At 52.4% G+C, this 22,435-nt stretch overlaps 1 protein-coding gene across 1 annotated transcript in view; it reads right to left on the bottom strand.

Annotated features, from left to right (window-relative positions):
* PITPNM3 (PITPNM family member 3) overlaps window positions 1-22,435 on the bottom strand; it is a 91,883-nt gene that overhangs the window by 65,021 nt on the left and 4,427 nt on the right. Inside the window, exon 4 of the mRNA XM_068977443.1 lies at window positions 7,407-7,502. Coding sequence (XP_068833544.1) covers window positions 7,407-7,502 — 96 coding nt within the window. The remainder of the gene's footprint in view (window positions 1-7,406; window positions 7,503-22,435) is intronic.

The following is a 22,435-nucleotide window of genomic DNA, read 5'->3' as shown; positions in this document are numbered from 1 at the left end:
CCACCCTTCTCGCCACCAGAGCATGTGATGCTCTCCCCTAACACTTGTTCTGCTGCCGTCTGCCCCTATGTCGTTCTGCCCCAGTTCCACAGTGGAGACATCAGGGTCAGCCTGTAACCCACCTTGAGTGCCTATGTCTCCTGGCTCAGTGACCCAATCACGCAGCTCTCTGCTTGTTCATTTAATATTCATCCGACAATGAATGGATTCTTGAGCAGTGTTATATGCCATGTGAGACATGACCTCCATCCTGGAGGAAATCAATTTAGTGAAAAAAAAACCACACGTGGGAAATTGACCGTCAGATGAGCGAGCTGGGGCTCCTGGCCTAGTGCTGGGTATACAGCAGGTGCTAACACATCCTAGCTTCCAGTTCTTCTGCTGTGCATGATCCCTATCTCAGGCTGTCTGTGATGCTATCAGAACCCCGAGAGCTCCCAGCTTCTGAGGCTGAGCATGCACCATCCTTGGCATCTTTCCCCCTCTTCCTATTTTATCTACCTGACCCGCCTCCATCTTTCCCGCATGGTCTTCTGTCTGTCTTTCTAGGAAATGCATCTCCTTTCAAACTCTCCCCATGGTCCCCTCTGCTTGATGTCTGGCCCTTCCCCTGATCTCTGTCCCTCTGGGTCCTCATGTTTCTCTGTCTCAGGCTCTCTGTCACGTGTGTCCCTCCCTTTAGGCCTCCATCATGATGACTCTTGACACCTGATCTGTCTTTATCCCAGAACCTCTCTCCTCTCTCTGAGTGGCTGTGTCTCTCTCTTGTCCTTTCTCCCTCTCTGGGTTTCTCTTTCTCTCTCTGGGTGCCTGCCCCTCAGGATCTTTCTGGCTCTGCAGGTCTCTGACCTCACTCTCTCCTTCTGGGTCACTGTCTCTCTTTCAGCTCTCTCCTGTCCTCTCTTGGTGTGTCTGTTTGTGTATCTGTGTTCGTGTGTGTGTGTGTATGTGTGTGTGTGCGTGCGTGTGTGTCCTCTCCCATCCTGACTGAGTGTTGCTCTCTCTCCCTCTCTGCTTTCTCATATTTTCCCTGGCTCCCTTGCACTCTCTGCACGCTCCCCCCGCAACCCATCCCTGTCTCTCCAGCTGCTCCCCCAGCTTGCAGACAAGCTTTCTCTCCCTCTCTAGGCCAATCCTCTGCCCCTGCTCTCAATACTCAGCCTTAGATCTTCAGTCTAGCAACAATGGGCTTGTCCCCTGAGTGGAAGCAAGAAACACATACACACACACCAACACACACACCAGCACACACACACACACACACACACACACATGGAAAGAGCAGCAAAGAAAGCTCCTTTTACAGTCATTTAGACAAACCAGCGAGCCATGTGCCTCAGCCCTGAGCCTCCACTCTATTTCTCTTCATTGTAGTACAAGCCTCCCAACAGAGGCCATGAGGCCACAAAGGGCTTGTTCAGACAAAATCCTGGTTATTGATTTCGCTTTTCGACTACTGATGACTGCTCCTGGCATGCCAGTTCCCAGCCCCAGTGACCTCTTGTGTGGACACAGGTTTTGCATGTACTTCACCCCTAGTGAGCCCCAGCTCCTGCCCAGTCCAGGTGCCAGGCTCAGCTCAGCCCCCAGCACCATGACCCTGGCCTTGACCCCAGAATGACTCCTCCCCTGGCCAGAGCCTGGATACAGCAGAAGCCTTTCTTCCCACCCTGGGGTTTCTGTGTCTGCTGGACCCTCAGGATTTCAGAGCGGGGAATCTCCTTGCCCTGTGCCAGGCAGGCTTCACCTTCAGCTCATGGAGCCCAGGGCTCGGTCACCTCCCACCATCGGCTGGTCCAGTTCCCTCTGTCACTCCTTGCCACAGACCCACATTCCAGTCTTTCCAAGGACCTAGACACGCCCTGCTCTGAGGCCTCTGGGATACATGATCACTAACCTCCCCGACTGTTGAATGTTTGCCCCATTCCCCCACCTGCACCCATACCATCACCCTCTCTTCATCACATGGGGGTCCCCACTCAGCCCATTTCCAGAAGCCGTTGGGGCAGCTCCTTGGCATCTGCTTCTCTACTTCCACTCCTCCAAAGAAAGGGAGGGTCAGGGGTCAGCGACACACCTATGCTTTACATCTCCAGGGGCTCCTTGTCCAGCTTCCAACAGCAACATCCTCCACTCCACCCATGAGACAAACCCTGTACCCTTGCCGTGCTCCAGAGGAGGGACCTGGAGCCCCAAGACTCAAGACATGCCGGAGGTCAGACAGTGGCCAGTCAGTGCCCCAACCCTGGGGAGAACTTGGATGCTCTGAACCCAGACAACCTGTACCGCTTTCCTCTGCTCCCAGAGACTCTGAGTTCTGAGTCCCCCTCCTGGACCGGGAGCAGGGGTGCCCAAGGCCACCCCAGGAGCATATCCGGAAGGTAGCGGGCCAGTCTGTCCTCACACAGAGCACTAAGCCGGGCCCCCTTGCTGCACCCACCCTCCTACTCACCACTCCGGGGAGAGCCTTGCACTGTTGCTCCCCCTGGCCAGAACGCGGTCCCAGATGCCCACATGGCTCACTTCTTGTTATTCCGCTCTCAGCTCAAGGCTACATCCTCTGGGGACCTCCTACTCACTAGTCACTCTATCCCAGCCCCATATGTTATACTGGGGGGGTGCCTCCGTGTTTCTAACAGCATTTGACACTCAATAAAACACTCATATTTAAAATGTACAATCTGAGAATTCCCTGGCGGTCCAGTGGTTAGGACTTGGAGCTTTCACTGCCAAGGGCCCAGGTTTAATCCTTGGTCAGGGAACTAAGATCCTGTAAGTGGCACAGAATAACCAAAAAAAAAAAAAAAAAAGTACAATTTGACAAGTTTTGACATTTGTGCACAACCAAGAAGCCATCACCCCAATCAAGAGAGTGGGCATATATCCATCACGCTCAGAAGCTGTCTCCTATCCCTTTTGACCCCTCCTCCCCACCCCCAGGAGACCACAGATCCGCTCCTAATGCCATAGACTTGTTTCCATTTTTCTAGAGTTTTCTATAAATAGAACCACAGTATGCACTCTTTCTCGGCCTGACTCTTTTGCCTCCCCATGATTACTTTGAGATTCATCCACATCACTGGGTGTATCAGCTCGTTCCTTTCTTATTGCTGATACCAAATACATGGGTGTATTGCCATTTGTTTATTTGAACACCCATTGCTGTACATTTGGGTTGTTTTTACTTTGAGGCCATCATAAAGCTGCTATGAACATTCAGGGACACATCTTTAGGTGGGCATACGTTTGCTTTCCTTTTGGCTAAAAACCTAGGGGAGGAAAGGTAGTTAATGATGATCGACTTTTTAAGAAGCTGCAATCTGTTTTCTGAAATGGCTGTCCCATTGTACATCCCCCCCAGCAGAGTCTGAATGTCCCAATTCTCCACATTCTGGTCGGTTGTCATAATTAGCCATTTTAACAGGTATGAGGCAGTATCTCATTGTGGCTTTAGTTTGTATTTTCCTAATAACTAACGATGGTGAACATATTTTAATTTTTTCGCCTTTTGTTTTTCATTCATCTACCTTCTTTGCTGATATGTCTGTTCCTTTGTATTGTTTTATTTCTGGGACTTATCCATAGAACTCACTTGTATGTTGTCTTCCCAGCCATCATCACTAAACTGTACAGTCCAGGGAGCTTCTCTGGAGGCCTGTGGACTCCGTACTCCCTATGCAGAGGGCATGGGTTGGATCCTTGGTTGGGAAACTTATATCCTGTGTGTCATATAGCATGACCAAAATAAATCAATAAATCCATGGGGGTCAGGATGGGGTCTACTTGCCCTGTGTCCCATACAGGGAATACTTCCTGGCACTTGATGGACAGATGCTCAATAATTACTTGAGAGAGGGAATGAGTGACTCTGAATTCTAGCCCCTGCTCTGCCTGACTCTTTGTGTGACCCTGACCAAGTTTCCCAGTTCTCTGGCCTCAGTTTTCCAGCCTGTAAAATGGAGTGGGGGTGTTGAACTCAAAGACCTTGAGGACCCCCAGCCCTGACATGATCTGGGTTTGAGGCATGTCCCTTCTTGGCCACCGTGGGTTTCCCCTCACTCTGCACTCCAGCCTTGCCATGGCTCCCCAGCTCTGTTTGGACTCTATCAACAGGATGGGGTATGGAGCCTCTTAGGTCAGAGCACCTGGACCCCATCACCCACCCTGTAGCGTCCAGTGAGAGGTACCAGCCACCCTGAGGCCCCACACCTGTTGCCATAGACCAGGGAGTCAGCATCGTGCCCAGGGGTTGCTATAGACCCAGAGAGCTCCATAGTCCTGAGTGCCCCTCCCAGTCCCTACTCTTCCTTACATACACAACCAGAGTCCCCCAGAGCCTAAGAGTCTCTCTGTTACCAGACCATGATCCATGAGGATCTCCCGTCCCCCATGGTAAACCCTAGTGCTGGATCAATGGGCTGGAGCTTGAGGGAGAAAGGGAGGGAGGAGGGCGCCATCTTCATTAATAAGTCAAAGGAAAAAGGCCTGGCCTGGACACTAAGCCCCTGGCTCCAGCCCCTCTGTCCCACCATGATGTGTGATCTAGATGGACAGGCCCCTTCCATGCTCTGGCCTCTGTTCCTGACAGTGTGGCTCCACTTCAGGGGGAGGCGGAACCACGGAGGCAGGAGGATACAGGTGGGGACGGAGACCACGACCAGGTCAGGTCAGGCCTCAGCCCTGGACTGAGGAAAGAGGCAGGGAGGCGACCCTTCAGAGCACACCCAGAAAGCCGGCTGGACCCTTGCTGCTGAGAGAGCTGCCAGGTTGGCCTGAGTCAGCTCCTGGGAATGGAGAAGGAGGTTGGCTTTGCCTTTTACTGCCCCAAGCCAAGGAAACATGCAGAGGCCTGCCCGGGGACACCTCAGGGAACAGACAGGAGGCGGGGAGTTGGCAACTCAGAACTGAAGAAGGTTCCAGCAGCCTGTGGGCGGACCATGCAACTGAGAGCTCTGGATGCTCTGGGAGAGGTGACCTAGGAAGGGGCGAGCGGAGGCGTGAGGTTCAGAGTCTGGTAGGCAGTGCTGAGAGGTGGAAGTCAGGGAAAGAGGCAGGACAGTCTGCAATCTTGGGATGGTGGAGGGACAGAAAGATGGAGGAAGTGAGGACAGTGGGGAGGAGATGAGATGAAGGAAGAGGTGGGACCACTCATAAGAGAGGCTTTAGAAATGAGGCCAACTTGGGAACTGCAGACAGAGCAGTGAGATGATGGGAGCGGAGGACAGACTGCTGAGGGTCCACAGGGGAGGGCAGCAGGAGGGAGCCACAGCTGCTCAAAGGGAAGACAGGCGTGCGGGCCATTGGGATGGAGGTGGAGCTGACCGGCGCCTCCCGCAGACGCCTCCCGCCGTGAGCCATCCTCGTCATCTGGGAGTGCCGAGCCCTGATGAACTGCAAAAATATTTTAAATGAAAGTGTTCTAAGCATCAAAATATTGAAGCCGTTGTTGTCACACTGTGGGTTAGTTGCTATGGAGAAAGTCAGCCCCGGCTGCCACTCCAAGCAGACACCAATGGGAGACAGGCAAGAAGCCCAAAATGGGCTGGTGTGGGGCTGGCATCAGGAAGGGGACTTGGCACCCAGAGTCAAAAATGGGAGAGCCTCAGCTGGGACAGCATCCCACCGCCAACCCCACTGTGATTCCTCCCCAAATCATCTGAACTGGATATAGTCTCCATTTCTGGAGGCACAGAGCTGATAGGGAAACTGAGGCCCAGAGCAGATGACAGACTTGCCCGACATCACAGAACAAGTCAATGGCATGTTCTCTGATGCCAAGTTCCAACGGTCTGAGACCATGTTCCAACTGTCCTGCTCTGAGCCCAGAGGTCTTCCCAGCACATGCTCCATTTCTCTTTTCAAGACCCCGTTCAGCCAGGCATTTCAAAGCTGGTTCTATCTCAGGAGTAAGTTAATCTCCCAAATACGGTGACTACCCAGAGGGGAGCTGAGCCAGCCAAGCAAGACTTGAGGACCCTCCTAGACTGGAGACCCTCCTGGGCTTGTGGGTCTCACCCACCCCTGCACAGTTCAGGCGCATGGCTGGGAGGGTCCTCTCTCCTGAAGTCCAGGCAGACTCTGCCTCCCACTGGTCCCCACACCTGCCCTGCCCATCTCCATCTCTGAGACTGTGCTCAGGTCAATCTCTTAGTCTGAAATGCCCACCCCATTTAGTGCCCTTTTATCCAATCCTTATAAGGCTTTTTTACAAAGAGCTTTGTTGGAGGTAGACCTTTTTTTTTTTTTTTAAGTCTTGGTTGAATTCGTTACAGTATTGCTTCTGTTTTATGTTTCGGACTTTTTGCCAAGGCATGTGGGATCTTAGCTCCCTGACCAGGGATCAAACCTGCATGCCCTGCATTGGAAGGCAAAGTCTTAACCACTGGATCACCAGGAATGTCCCCTTTATAATGCTTCTTGTTTTTCCGTCCTCACTTACATAGTGCCCCTTGCTACATCTGGTGTACTGCCCAAGCACCCGGCACCGAAATGCAGAGCTGATCTATCCTCCCCTCCGTTGTCTCTCCCCTGAACGTCTGCTATGATCTAACTGGTCTCCATCTCCACTCCAGCTCCCCCTCCCATCTGTAAGCTGATCTTGCATGTTACCTACCAGGTCACACACAGTCTCATCTCTCCTCTCCCAGAGCACACAGGCTTCCTTCACTTCCTGGAAGGCCCCATCATTCCTGCTTCAGCACTGTCATACCTGCTATGTCCTCTGCCTAAGGCTCTTTCCTCTCGCTTTTCACCTAGCCAACTCCTACCCTTGGTTCTACAGAGAGGATGTTAAGGACCTCCACCCGAAATTAGATATCCCTATCATCACTCTATTAACATTTGATTCTTCTTATTCAGAGGTATTTTTCCCCACTTGGGGTTTTTGTTAGTATGTACATGTTTATTTGGTTTTTCCGGGTCTTAGTTGCAGCAGGCAAAATCTTCGATCTTTGTTGCCGCATGCAGGATCTTTGGTTGTGGCGTGTGGAATCAGGTTCTCTGACCAGGGATTGAACCCGAGCCCCCAGCATTGGCGGCACCAAGTCTGAGCCACTGCACCATCAGGGAAGTCCCTTATTCTCCATTTGTGATTGTATTTTCCTTCATGTCATTGTCTGACGTTTGCCTCTCCCACTAGACTAAGCTTGACCAGGGCAGTGACCATGTCTGTTGGTTTACTGCAGTACCGTGAGCACCTGAAATAGTTGAGCAACTCAGTAAATATCTCAAAGAATGCGTGACGGGGTGCTGAGCCTCAGCCCTGGGGGAACGTACAGATTGGGTGATTATGAAGCAAGGAACTGCAGAGTCTGAGTGGGGAGAGAGATCAGCTCCCAATAGCGCCCCTTCTTGGAGCTTCTAAAAAAAGTCACCCAGCTATTGATGGGAGGATGGGATTCACTCACCTCTAGCATCAAAGAATTCATCATCAGAGCTCTCCACTGAGTCACTGAGGACATTTCGAAGGTGCCAGGGGGCACCACCGCCCGGGGGAGGGCCACCTGCCAAAGAAAACACACCTGTTAACCAAGCTTGTGACTGTGTCTTGGCATGAAGGAGGTAGACACAGACCACCCCGGCCCAAGGTTTGGTCAGCATTCTGCACATCCCTGCCCTCTTGACTTCAAGTGCCCTGCCCCTCACAGAGCCATCCCACTGCTATGCTTTCATTTAAGCCCCAAACACTTCTCTGAGATGGCTCGGCTGGGCAGGAACAAGGGTGCCCATTTTGCACACACCCAAACCAAGACCAGAGGCGGTTAGAGACATTGCCAAGGTGACACATGTATCAGGAAGCATCAAGTAAGTTTCGCTGAGTTAATAAAAGATCTTAAAACAATAACAGGTTCTTCCCTGATGGTCCCATGGTTAAGAATCCACCTTCCAGTGCAGGGGACTCAGGTTGGATCCCTGGTTGGGGAACTAAGATTCCACCTGCCGTGGGGCAGCTAAGCCCACGTGCTACAACTACTAAGCCCAGGAACCCACGTGCCACAACTAGAGAGAAGCCCTCACACTTCAATGAAAGACCTAGCCAAAAAGAAATGAATGCGTAATTAAATATTAAAACAATATAGTTCATTTCTCACTCACACACAGGTAGGAAGGGGACTCTGGCCACGGCAGTCACTCATAGCTGCCACCATATGATGCCAGCATCTCAAAAAGGAACTTCAAGGCTTTCAGAAGCAGGGGAGGAGAGCACAGAAAGTCATGCCCAGTCATAAACACGTCTTCTCACATCGACACACTTCTGCGCAGGTGTCATTGGCCAAAGCAAGTCACGTGGTCATGGCCAGCTTCAAGAGGGTGGAGGAGAGGAGAAGCTGACATCCTCATGGACTAGAAGTGAGGTCTGCTGCACACGTGTGCAAGCCAGGCTGGGACTGCAGCCTCCCCTGGGGAAAAAAAGCCCCAAACTAAGAGAAGGGGGACCAGAGCTTGCGTTCTGCCCGTCTCTGCTACTTACAACCTGGCAGCCATTCCCACTCCATACTGCAGCCTCAGTTTCTCAGTCTATAAAATATCAGCAACAATCAATCCCGAGCAGGAAGGATCAGAAATAACGCATGCTCAGCACCAATATCTCGGGAGGCTCAGTGATGATGTCTGCCATTATTATTAATACCTGCAGAGGCCAAGACGTAGGCTGGGGGGTATTCCAGAGCAGACAGGAACAAGTGCCTGCAGAGAATGTGGCCCCAACCCACCTCCCGCCCCAGGACTAGGGGGAGGAAGGCCAGAGATACAGATGGGTCAGGAGCCTCTCTCTTCCACCCCACATTTTCAGAGCCTCTTTACTTGGCACTTTGGGACTCTCAGGAAGCCAGCTGATATCAGGCACATTCAGGAAGCCCTCCGATGGCTCCCAAGACACGTGAAATCCTGGATATTGTGGATGAATTCCAGTCTAATTGTAAACACTAAAACCATAAAAGTGTTAGGAGAAAATTGACCTGGTAATTTTCCTGAGGAAGTAATCAGAGAAGTAGACAAAGATGGCAATACACAGTTGATCAACTCAGTGTTCTGGTGATACCCACCAACCGGAAGAAATCCCAGTGTCCACCCACAGAGGACCAGATGCATATGCACAGTCAGCAAGGGAATTCTTTGCAGTTGGTAGAAAAATAAAGTAGCTCCTTCTGTATTAACATGGAAAGATACCCACAGAGTATGGTTAAGAGGGAAAAAAATGCACATGGGTCCCAGAACCATGTTTCTTTTGATTCCATTTTTGAAAAATATACTCCTGCTTGTACACTGAGGATGTGTACAGCATGTTAGTTAGGAACTCAGGGTCTGAGGTTGGAAGAGCCCTAGATTCAAGCTCAGGCCCTCACCTCTTAGAGGCTGTATGATGTCAGGTGAGTCCTGTCACCTGTCTGTGCCTCAGTTTCGCCAGCTATGAAGTGAGGAAAGTTCACACCTGCCCCCACGAGCGGGTTGGAAGAATGAAATAAAATACACTGAAGTACTTAGCACGGGGCCTAGCATATAGCAAGTGCTCACAACAATAATTATTATACAATTATACTTACAAATGCTCTAAAATGTCTGGAAGGACAAGCACTTTGGTGGGGATCCCACATCAATAGGGATTACCTCTACAGAGCAAAATTTAATAAGGAGAGGCTGGGAAAACTCCAGGTTTACAGTGCACATATAACTTCATATGACCATTAATTTTATAAATTCATCTTATCAGTGCTAAGATGTACATTTTTTCCCACACTTCAACAGCTTTAAAACTGGGGTGCATCTTATGTGGTGGCATGTCCTAATTTCGTTGGCATTGTTTATTCTTTCTTGAGGTATAGAAAATAGTGATGCATCTTACAATTCATTGCATCGTAATTCAGTGGAAAACAGTAAAACCACCCTGCACACAGGGTTTATCTTCCTCTGTTCAGCCCTGGCCATCTAGTACACATGGCTTCTTGCATCAGCAATGCCCCTACTTTGGTTCCCGCATCCGTGCAATAAGTAACCCAAAAGAGACTTTCCCCTGAAACTTTTCAACCCCGACTGATGCTTGAGGAGCTGATCTGGCAATAGTAGATGTAAATGAACCAGCAAGAGGTGGGCATTCCCCCAGCCTTGGCTAGAACACACCTCATGACGCATTCCCCAGAAAACCTGCTGCAGCCTCAGCTCACTGCACCCAGCTACGCTGCAGGATGCTGGCACAGTTTCCTGCCCTGAGCCCAGATCCCAGAACATAAACTGCTCCTGAAGGGAGAGGCCAGCACAAGTCAGCCCAGGGCCCCAGCCCTCCTGCCTATCCCTCCTGCCCCACCCACCACAAACTCCCAAACACACACCCAACTTGAGAAAGGAAAAATAAAACTGCTTTTATTCTCAGATGGCATGATTGTTTATCTAGAAAACAATAAGTCTACAAAATCTACCAAAAAAAAGAAACCAAAAACCCTACTGGAACTAATTATTGAGGATAGCAAGATGACAGGATAGAAAATCAAAATACAAAAGTCAGTTGCACTCCTGTATGTCAGAAATGAACAAGTGGAATTTGAAATTTGAAAAATAATACCATTTATAATAGCACCAAAATACAAAAAAAATAAAGAAGTGCATAGGTATACATTAAATGTATGCGAAGATTTCTGTGGTTCAAAAAATACAATCACTTAAAATCCTTCCTGATTTTACATTAATTTTATATGTTTTCTCAATCAACAGATATCAAGGATATAAAAACTATCAGACATATGATATGAATGTGCAAATATCCCTTGCTGTCCAAATCTATTCCATTTCTAAGAAAGCAAGAATCTGGACAGTCAGGACAGTCATATTAACCTCATCTATTTGGTCCCTGAGTTTTGTATGATGAGCAGCAAGAGTTTAATTAGTGGTGGGTTCATCTAAAGATATATCTGTGTCGACTTGTCTCCTGAATTTAAATAGTGAAATTTCAGTGAGAAGGGACTGGCTATGGTGGGTCTCCTACCCACACAGCGTATACTTCACTCACGAACAAAGAAGGGCAACTGCATTCCTGTCAACCTCCCCCTCCTAAAGAAAGCTTGTGTTAGAGCCTGAGGAAAAGAGGAGAGCTCTGGAATTTGTCCCTCCCTCGCCTCCCCCACCGCATCCATCCTTGCAGGCCACCATCACCTTAGGTCATCGCAACACCCGCACCATGTGATGGGCTGGACTTGGTGGGAGTCCCAGTGGGGAGAGCCCGGCAGCAGGGAAGCCTGCAAGGAGCCTGCTTCAGCTCCATTTGAAGGAGATGCTCTTCCAGCTAGAGATGGGCAGAAAGGGAGTGGGGCTTTGGGGGTGTCAAAGGGAGCTGCCCATCCTGCAAAGCACTGTATTAGGTGCTGGGGACATCGTGGTGAACAAGAGGGACAGAGTGGGGCCCTCCCAAAGCTTACACTCTACAGGAGGACCGAGGAGGCAGTCCTAAACCAAGGAAGCAGCAATAATCCTTTCAGCAGCAGCAAGTACTAGGAAGAATGTAAAACCGTCCCTTCCCACCTCCACAATGCCCTTTCTCCTCAAGTGTCTCTTACAGTGTCATCATAGCCTGGAGAACAGACAGGCGTGAACGCGTGGATCTCTACATCCACTGAGGGATGATGACAAGGGCATTTGGCTCCATCGTCAAAAGAACTCTGTCACCCGGTGAGTTATAAACACTGGACCAGTGCTGTTTCTCCTTCCACATGAACCCTTCACCTGAGTGTCGAGTCTCCTTTGTGGTCAGTATCTACAGTTGATTTTCTCTTTAAAAGCATCTTTTATCTGGTTTAGTGCCATCCTCTTTATTTTCAAAATGCATACCTTCACTGGTTTTTAAATGCACACTCTACGTTTGTTTAAACCTGCCACTGTCCTTCCCTCTTTGCAGACAGGCTGCTCAAAACAGCTTCTGGAAAGGTAGGTATTCAATACATAGGAGGATCTCAGTTATCTACCCTGGTGCAAAAAAGAACTTATAAGAATGGATCATGTGGGCTTCCCTGGTGGCTCGGTGGTAAAGAATCCGCCTGCCAATGCAGGAGACACAGGTTCAATCCCTGGTCTGGGAAGATCCCACATTGCCATGGTACAATCGAGCCCGTGTGCCACACCTACTGAGTCTGTGCTCTGGAGCCCAGGAACTGCAACTACTGAGCCCACGCGCCATAACTACTGAACCCCTGGGGCCCCTAAAGCCCATGCTCCGCAACAAGAGAAGCCACTGAAATGAGATGGACACGCATCGCAACTGGAGAGTAGCCCCCAATCTCCACAACTAGAGAAAAGCTTGGGCAGCAACAAAGACCCAGAGCAGCAAAATATAAAACAAATAAATAAAATTATTAAAAAAAAAAAAGGACAGATCATGTAAAGAAGCAGCCATCACCTGGTGTTTGGAGGAAGATGTTCCCTTCATCTCTTCCTCCGGCATGCAGGGTTTTTTTTTTTTTAGCAAACGGCAAAGGTCATATTTCAAAAAAGGAAAACACTGATATAGACTCTTGGGAGGGCATGAGAGGAAGACTTTTCTGAAAATGTGGAGGGTCAGTGGAGACTTGAATGGTGAGAAAGAGCCAGACATCCTAAGCGCTGGTATGTACATCCATGTGTGTCCATGCACGTTCCTGGCACACACGTGTGGCATGGACAGGCAGAGGATGAGAGTAAGCGCCTTCCTGGATGAAGGAAGTGCAGAGGCAAAGTTACCCACAAGGGGCAGAAAGAAACCCACGTGGCCGGAGCCAGTGAAAGAGGGGGAGACGGGTATAAGAAGAGGTGAGAGAGGAAATGGAGCCTGAACAGGTAGGGCTCACCTGCCTGTCATAGATGGGAGCTCAGGACAGGTGGGTTTTAAGGTTCTCACCTCTATCCAGAGTCTATCACCTGCTTACTTCCAGAAGAGTGGACCCAGATGCCCAAGAGGTTCAGAAATCTCCCAAGGGGTAGAGGGTCTCAGGTCAGGTCACTAAGGCCACATGTGGTCTTGAGAGTCAGAGAAGGTGGGTGCCTAGATCCCAGATCAGTGAGGGCAAAGGCCCAGAAGCACAACCTCCTTGAGGTAGGTCCCTGCCCTTCACCTCTCTGCATTCTGTGTCCAGTACAGGGGCCCAGGCGGAAGAGAGCCAAGAGGTGTTTGTTAAACAAGCAAATGAATAAAAAATGATCTGCTGGCAGCTTCACAGGTATTATCTAAACTCATCCTAACCAAGTCCCATGGAGCAGGTGTCATGAATTCCCATCTTACAGTTTAGGAAAAAAAGTTCAGAGGTGTGAGGTCATTCAACTGAAGTCATAACGCTCATAGGGGATGAAGCAAGATCCGAACCCAGGTCCATCTGACTCCAGGGCCTGTGCTCAGGACCACCAGACAGGGTGTGCTCTGCCGAAGAGCTCAGGGCAGGAGCCCGGGTCTCTTCCTCGCTTCTCTCCCCCAGGCTGCAGGGTCTCCAGGGCTCAGCCTACATCCTCCAACAGACTCTTCTGTCCCACCTTCTCCGTCACACCTATTCAAAACTTTAAATCAAGGGACTTCCCTGGCAGTCCAATGGTTCCAATGTAGGCGGGGTGTGTTCGATCCCTGGTTAGGGGACTAAGATCCCACAAGCCATCCAGCACAGACCAAAAAAAAAAAAAAAAAACACATTCTAAATCAGGATAAAAGAGAAAAGGGAATATCCCAATCCTTCCCTGGCAATCCAGAGAAATAAACGATCCTTCACACCCCCATGGTGCACTGGTTCCCCAGCAGAGCTCAGAGAAGCGGGGTGCAGGGGGAGCGGCTGTGGGGAGCCATTCCTGCCCCTCTCCTGGTCCATCTGCCCACCCCCATCAGGCCCAGTGCAGTCTCCCTGACCTCGTCACAGGCTTGGGTCTCCCCAGCATGAGTGCAGCCAGCAGTCACCCACTTCCTCACCTTAGCCCTGGTTCCCATGGACACAGGAATTGGAAGATGGACAGACAGACAGGAGCCAACAGTGGGTGCTCTGCCCCCTACCAGGGACTCCAGAGCAGCCCTGGCCTGAAGGTCAGCGCTCCCCACCCCAGAAGGGAGACACCACCCTGCTCTCGGGAGCCCAGTCTGAGGGGAAAGAGAGTCCACAGCGAGGAAAGCCCTGGCCCAGTAAAGTGAGGGAGGTAGGAGGCATTGGCCAACTCCTCCTGGGCCAGACCTTGAACCAGATGCTGTCTAGGAGGTATGAGCTCTGACAAAGCTGAATGGGCTCAATCCCTGGCCTCAGTGCCAGCCTCGGGGCCCAGCCTACGTGGCCCGGCATATGGCAAGGGACAAAGGAGGGGTGGGCAGCCTGGCCCCTGCATGAAATACATCAACCGAGCCCAGAGAGGTGTAGACAGCGCCTCCCAGAGGCAGGCAACCTGGAGGCCTTCCTGGAGGAGGAGGCAGAACTGAGCCTTACAGGAAGTCGGGGCAGAGTTGGCCAGGCTGGGGAATGGGAGAGGTAGGAGAGACAGGGGTCAAAGCAATCTCTTAGGCAATTTCCAAGAGATGCTCGACCCAGAAATTTCTCCTCACCTATAAGAGCGAGGGAGGGAACATGGGCGTCTGCTCTGACCGCCGTGGCCCTGCAGGGGTTCAAGTGACAATGTCCAGGCCTCCAGGGAGTCACAGCACCTCTGAGCTGGCCAAGATAGGTGCCCAGCACTGAGCCTGCCGCCTGTGACCGTGGCCACAGCTTCTGTGCCCGGTCCTGCCTGGGGATACATCTGAAACTGAGAGCTGGCCAGCCGGCTGGATCCCGGCAATCTGCGCCTTGGAAGAAAAAGGCTCAGGCAGGGCCCTTGTCTCCAGTCTCTGCCTCCTGTGTCCACATACACTCACACGGGCACGAGAATGGCAGGTTCTACAAGCACAAGCATCTGGGTCTAACTGCTGATCATCGATGCTGCTAAATCATCAGGCTGCCCTGAGGACAGTGGGAGCCCCGTGGACACAGATATGCAGGGAGCATGCACGCATGCTCAGTCACTTCAGTCGTGTCCAATTCTTTGTGACCCTGTAAACTGTAGCCTGCCAGGCCCCTCTGTCCATGGCTTTCTCCAGGCAAGACTACTGAAATGATTTGCCATGCCCTCCTCCAGGGGATCTTCCTGGCCCAGGGATCAAACCTATATCTCCTGCAGGTCTTGCATTGCAGGCAGATTCTTTACCACTGAGCCACCTGGGAAGTCAGGACATGTAGAGTCCAGAGCCCAAATGTGGCCCACACAGGCACACACACACACAGACACACACACACACAGAATCACACTTACTGCTTCTCAGCTCTGACCTGAGGTCCCAGGGGTCCTTCTACACGCTGGATACAGTGAGAGACGCACAGAATCTGGGAAAGGCTCCTGCAGACAGGCAAGGGTGCGAAGAAGGGGGACTAGGAGGGGTGGGAGTGGGAGGGAGGGATGTGCCCCACCTCCTCTCTGCCCCTCCTCCCAGACCCCTGCCTTCCTGATTCTCATTGTCCCCTCATGCTCCCAGTAGTGAAAAGACAGGCTCTTCTGTCCATGGAATCTTCCAGGCAAGAATACTGGAGTGGGTTGCCATTCCCTTCTCCAGCGGATCTTCTCGACCCAGGGACTGAACCTGGGTCTCCTGCATTGCAGGCAGATTCTTTACCGTCAGAACCACCAGGGAAGGGCTGGTTCATATCCCAGCTCTGCCACTTCTCATGTAAGTGATCTTAATAAATGTCACTACAGCACGCTGTGCCTCAGTCTCCTCCTCTGTAAAATGGGGATTATAACAGTCTTCCCCTAGAGCTGCTAGAAGGATCACATGAATGGATATTTGAAAAAGGTTTGGCATAGTGCCTGGCACTCAGACAGTGCTATAAAAGGGTTTGTTAAATAAAATAAATAAATCATGATATGCACAGGGCTTTCTTTGACCCTTTCACAGTGGACGCTCCCAAGGATGGGCCCCTCTCCTTCTCCAGCCCCTGGAACGGGAGCCCCGAGGGCAGGGCAGGAACTGCTCGCCTCACCCAGAGGCTAGAATAGCCTGAGCCCTGACACTCTTGGGGCTGCTTCTGTTGCATGGCTGGCCTCTCTCCTCTCTGCCAGCGCAGCTCCCTGGGGCTGTGTCTTGTTGGCCCCCCTCCCCCAGATCTTGAGCTGCCCAAAGCCAGGAACTGCAATCTCTCCGAGCCCCACCACCCATCATCAGTCTGGGTTCCAGTAACACGCCACCACTGGGAAGCACCCCCACTCCACCATGCCATGTTCTTTCCCTCCAAGACTTTGCTCCTGAAGCTCCTGGTACCTGAAATACCCTCCATCCCCAGCCCCCAGCCCCCAGCTGAAAGCCTTCCTTGACCCCCACGCTAGTCTGGGCACCTGCCTCTTCTTTGTTTCATAATATCCTCTACCAGAGCCCATCAGAGTGCCTGTCTGTAGAATAGGTCCAGGCCTGCCTGCTACAGTGGGCTGTGGGTTCCTCCAGGAAAACACCCAGTAGGTATCCTCCCCAGGCCTGTAGCCTCTCCTAGCCCAGGACCAGAGAAAGTTCTTGTTATGCTCAGCACGGCCCAGCACCAGGTAGATCTCAGGAGAGTCCTCTCTCACTGAAGTATCCCTTAGGGAATGTCCTCAGGCCCCCTCTCTGGGTCAGGATGAGCCTGACAAGATCAATCAGGGCCAACCAGCCCATGCTCAGCCTTCAAGGTGCTATGGGGCCACCAAGGGAGAAACAAGAGGCCAGGAGAAGCTGCTTCCAGAAAAAGGCATTATTGAAGGAAACCAGTGCTGGTTGGGGGTTGGTTGCTATAGAAACAGGTCCTAACTATCTCCCAAACTGCTATATGCACCACTGATGAGCTCGTGTGCTGGGCTATTTCAGGGGACATGCCAGGCACCCCAGAAGTGCCTGCATGCTGGGGTTCCCAGCACCTGAAGCCCAGATCTTGTAGGATCTGGAAGGAATACAGTCTCCAGGGCACCCAGGTAGCTCCATCAGTCCAGGGGTGGACTAAAGGATTGAGGCTGAGACTCCAGGCTGCAGAATTTTCCTCAGACTAACCACAGCCCATCCTTGACCTCAACCACAGCCTAACCTCAAGCTGCCCATAGATCAAGTCACAACCCCAATCACAGAATAACTGGGACCCCATCTCAAGCAGGCCATGAAGCTGACCACAGGCCACGCCACAAACTAAGCTTGACCCAACCACACATTCAGCAAGGACTCAAAAAAAAAAGCAATGCCTCTAGCCACCGACTGCGGCCTGACCCTGGCCATAAACAGCATTGGGCACCATCAAGGGGCTGTAGCATACAACTTCAAGGCTATTTTTGCAGCTAACATAAATTCTGTGCAGCATTTTCCACCACTGCCAGGGGTTTGCAGGCACTTCCTACGGTCCCCAGGGCAGCCCAGTGAGGTCAGTTCAGAGGAGCTCTGCTCCCCGTTTGTGATGACAAAGGGAGAAGCTCAGATGGGGTCACACTCCCTGCCCGGGGGTGTGGGTGGGGAGGTTGGCTGGCCTGAGGGTGGGATGACAACCCCAGTCTCCCAAGCAGGACACAGTTGGCCCAACTAGTTGCTCTGGGGGGGAAAAAATGTGGTTTTCGAAGACCTGCTGGTGTCTCATAAATATGCCACTTAAATACCCATTAATTACTTTATTTAGGAGATAATTAGTGATTAATAGCTTTGGCTATCTATTGTACTTTCGTTTTGCTCTGCCAATTCGGCTCCCAACAGTTTTGAGTTATTTGGAACAATTTTTTCCAGCCCCAGATGTCCCCCTCTGTCCCACCAGACTCTTGCTCCATACGGGAGAGGTTTTCTCCTGCCTCTAATGGGAGCTTCCAGTGCGCCTGCCAATTCACCGCTGATGGCTCTGCCACCTGCAGGCTCCTCAGAAGGGCGGGGGAGGGGGGAGGGGAGGCCCAAAAACCAGGATAGAGGGGCCCCTTCCAATCACCCCAGGACCTGCAGTGTGGACCAGGGAACAGAGACCAGGAGGGACTCAGGCATCCAACCAGGGCTTGGGGAGGCCAGATTCGGGGGTGGAGGTTGTCATAGACTCAACAAAGGATGCTGGGGGCTCCTTTAAAGCCCCCCCCCAACCTCAGTGACCTGGCCAGCTTCTCAGTAAGGTCACCAAAGGCTAGCATCAGTTTGAATGGGGCAGCAGCAGGGGAGTGGCCCCCACCAGCCAAGGCCGAGGTGACTCCACAGGAGCCTTGGTGACCCTGCTACTCTGGGATGACTATGGCACAGGGAGGGGGCCCAAGGTGGCCTCGGCCCCACTAGGCTTTGCATCTGGTGCCAAATCACAGCACCAGGGAATTGCCAGCCGGGACCCCGCAGGTGGGGCTGTGGAATGCTCTCCACACCGCTCCAGCTTACACTGTTCAAGAAGGAAACAAAACGGCAAGGGATAAACACCCCCCCCCCCCCACTGGGCAGTAATGGGAAGGCTGAAAATAGCTCTTTTTACCACAAGGGATGATTCCAGAGTCGGTCAGCTGAGACCAGCTTCACGGGAGGTGGGAAGTCGGGGGATGAGAAAGGAATGGGAGGCCAAAAGGAGCTCTGATCCAGACAGCAGTGAACTGAACCACTCGGGAGCCGTCCAGGGAAGGCCAGAGGTGTCTGAGGGATGGATGGGTGGCCACAGCCACTCCAAACCCCCTGAAGACAGGCTCACGGAAGAGCTGCAGCCCCTGGAGCCCGAGCCCAGAGCCCGCACACCTAGGTGCATCCCCGAGGAGGTCAGGAGCGCAGGAGTGACGTGCTCTGCAAACACTGAGCCAAGCAAACACAGCATCAGCGGCAGACGGCGCGGAAGAGGCCTCTCGGATCCACCAGAACTCGGTGCCCCTCCCAGACACAGAGCCCGACGTGTTTCTATTTTTGCTTTCAACCCTTGTTTAGCATCCCCGGCTAACAGAGGGCCACTTCCCTCCCTCCAGAATAACAGGTCATCTGGGAAGGGGGAACACCTCCTCCCTGGCCTCCCCAGCCCTAGGTCTGCAAATTAACAGGCTGACAATCCAAAAGGAAGACGATACTCCAGACAAGCACACACACCATGCCCCTGCCAGGATACCTGGAGAGAAGAGCTTAATGCCCCGGAACTCTGGTTTCCAGAGTCAGATTCATTACCACCTGCCCCCCCAACCAGCCCCCCACCTGCGGGGCCCCTGGCAGCCCCACAGCCACAAAACCTTCCCTGAAGGTCCTGAATTCACCCCACGGACAGGTCACAGCCCAAGGCCCTGCAGCCCCTCCCCTAGTCTCCAACCGAGCCCTGATGTGGCCACACCTGCATTCTGCCTGGCCCCAGTTTGAGCCGTGGTCCCACCCACAACTGAACCTCATAAAACGCCACCCTGGCGAGAGCCTGGAGGAGGCAGGGTCAGGGCTCCACTGCAGGCACCCAGTTCCCACCCCAAAGCCTCTGCCAGGCAGGGGGCACCCCACACGTGTACCCCCATGGGGGCTGTGCAGGCCTCCGCAGGCAGGCAGACGTGGGGCCCTGGGGGTGGCATTTACCTCCTGCGTGACTCACTAAGGCGCCCATTCGTTTGCAAAAGGGGTGCCGGGTAGCATTTTCCTTCTCTTCAGAAAACAAGAATTTTAAAAGAAGGAGTATAAAGAGGTTTGAGGGAGTGGGTGGGGAGCTCAGATCCTATTTGATTTCCAAGCTCATTTGTTATGCATTCTCTCCTCCCCACTCCCACCCCCAGCCCTTTCCCTGGGGGCCCTGGCCACCCTCTTCTACAAAGCCCCTAGCTGCAGATGTGGTGGTAGGCTGGGGTCCTGGGACCCCCAGAAGGCAGGTGCTCTCCAAATGCCTATCCTCAGTTCCCCATCTGTCCTCCCATCCCCACCAGCCTCTGGGAGGGTCCCCATGAGGAGGGAGATGGGAGGAGGTGAGGGCCAAAAGGCACAGTAAAGCCATGGGGAGAGAGGCTGAAGAGGAAGAGAGCAGTGTTTGAGCTAGAGCAAACTCAGAGCTGTCCTGTCCCCCCCAACTCTTTCCTTCTCATTCCCCTTTTACAGGTGAGAAAACTGAGGCCCAGAGGGGCAGTTCAAGAGCAACCAGTGACAGGGCCAGGTCTATTCTTTGTTACACAGTCAAATTCCTAGGAATGCTGAATCCAAGAGAAGAAGAGACCTAAGTTCTAATTCCAGCTCTGCTTCTAACTTCATGTGTGACCCTGGAATCAGATACTTAACCATTCTGGGCCTCAGTTTTCTCATCCATGAAATGGGAATGACATCAGCCCTACTTCAAAGAGACGTTGGCATGTTGTTGGATAGGAAAGCATGTTGACTGCTACCCAAAATGAGCCAGATTGTTCCTGGAATGCTAATCACTGACCCTCTCCCAGCCTGGAATCCCAGGGAATTTCTAGGAGGCACCCAGATTGAAAAGAAGCCCCCAGTCCTCAAGTCCTCACTGGTCTTGGGAGTTCACACCCTCTGTTCTTGAAGACACCAGAGCTCAGAGAAAAACCTTTTGCCTTTCTGGCCTTGGTCTTCCACCTGTGTAATTAACCGGTAGGACCGGAAGATCTCCAAAACTCTTCTAGCCACAAACTGTCACAGTCCACTAAGATATATATGAGAAAGCATCACACATTCTGGCCAGTCTGACACAGACAGGGCCCCAGAGAAGGGGGTCTAGCCATGTGTCCAGACTCTCTGTGCCACCACTGGACTCCCAAACACCAGCCAAGACTGCCACCAGGGTTCATGGGCCCAGGATCATGTGCTCGCTGTGGGACTGTTTTACGAACTGTGCTGTGTTGACTCACCGCCCCACACCTCATCACAGGCAGGGCTAAGAGGCACCAAAGGGTCTCAAGCTGAAGCCTGCTGGGGCCTGCCAGGTTGACTGCTATGACAGGTAACTGCAGAAGAACCAGAGACAGGCCCAAGCTCCAGCGCTTCTATGACTGCACAGAAGGCCGCTAAGGCTTCCTGGAGGCAGAGCTTTAGAAGGGCTTTGAGTTGGGGTGCTGGTGTCTGATTTGGCCCTAGCCATCTCCTTAGGGGCTTCCCAGGTGGCCTTAGTGTTAAAGAACCCACCTGCCAAAGCAGGAGATGTAAGAGAAATGGGATCGATCCCTGGGTCGGGAAGATCCCCTGGAGTAGAAAATGGCACCCCACTCCAGTATTCTCGCCTGGAGAATCGCACGGACAGTGGAGCCTGGAGGGCTACAGTCCATGGGGTCGCAGAGAGCCGGACATGACTGAAGTGACTGAGCATGTGCACATGGCTCCCTAGGAACCTGCAAAGGTGTGTTTGCCGTCGCCACATAGAATCATGAGGCCCTTCGGCAGATACACAGCAAAGCCATCCTGGTACCCCAGGCTCGGGAGTTTCTGAGTCGTGCCTCAAATCTCCTGGCTCTTCCCCAAAGTCCTGAGAATCTCAGAGCTGGTCCCTTTCCCAAGTTCCGAAACATTCTGTCCTCTGAGGGATCCAGCCACTTCCCTCACCCCCATCCCCCTGCCATACACACCACCCGGGGACCACGAAGCAGAGGCCCAGGAGGAGGTCTGACTTTGGGATGGTGAGAGGGCCGCTGACCCAGCAGAACCAGGTTCAAACCAAATCTCTGGAGACACAGGTTCTGGGCCCAATTCTGCCATCACCTTTTTCCACTGGGCCCCCCTCCCCAGGGCTCAGTGTCAGCTCCTGGCAAATGGTTTGAACATAAGTTTCTGAAGGCGTGCCCCCAGCTCTGCTCCTAAAGGATCAGTATTTTACTGACTCAAATTACTGGGTTTGATACACTCCAGCCTGCTGGCTCCTCCCCAACACCTGGGAGCAAATAAACTGGTTCCTCCAGCCTGGAAGAAGGCCCAGCCCTATAGCCCCCTCCCAGCCTCTCCAGACAGCGGTTCTGGCCCAGCCAGAGAGGTTCAAAAACTGTCCTGGCTTCTGCCTCGGCTCCTGCCCGGCAGGGCCTTCCACTTGTCCTGCCCCCAGGGTTGACCTGCCTGCCAACCTGCTGAGGCCAGAGGGGCGTAGGGAGGAAGGGAGGAGCCCAGTGGCTGGCAGGGACCAGCGCAAACCCTTCCCTACTGAGCCCTGCCCGGCTGGCCTCTCTCTCTACCCTCCTAGGAGGAATCTGTCAAAACACCCACACCTTAGGCGTCCCTCCCATCTTCCATATTCTCCAGAGTTTCTCGCAGCCCTCTGCACCCCTCCAGGAACCTTCTCCCCAGCCAGCCAACTTTCTCCACCCTTGGGCACCTCTCCCCACCCACCCCCTCTACAGGCACATTTTTCCCATTCCCAAGACTAGGAGGTCTTATCTGCACCTTTCTGTCCAAATTCTGCCACCCTTTAAAGGCCCAGCTTCTAGAGGAATTCAGCCTTCACTGTTTCAAGCCCCCATTGGCCTCCTCCCTGTCTGCAACACACTTGAGGCCTGCCACCCAGATAGCTCTGTATTGTAAGAGGTC

The sequence above is a fragment of the Capricornis sumatraensis genome, chromosome 8 (assembly GCF_032405125.1).
Source record: "Capricornis sumatraensis isolate serow.1 chromosome 8, serow.2, whole genome shotgun sequence".
NCBI classification, from domain to species: Eukaryota; Metazoa; Chordata; class Mammalia; order Artiodactyla; family Bovidae; genus Capricornis; species Capricornis sumatraensis.
Note: the sequence above shows the minus strand (reverse complement) of the source record. Positions and strands in the feature narration are given on the sequence as shown.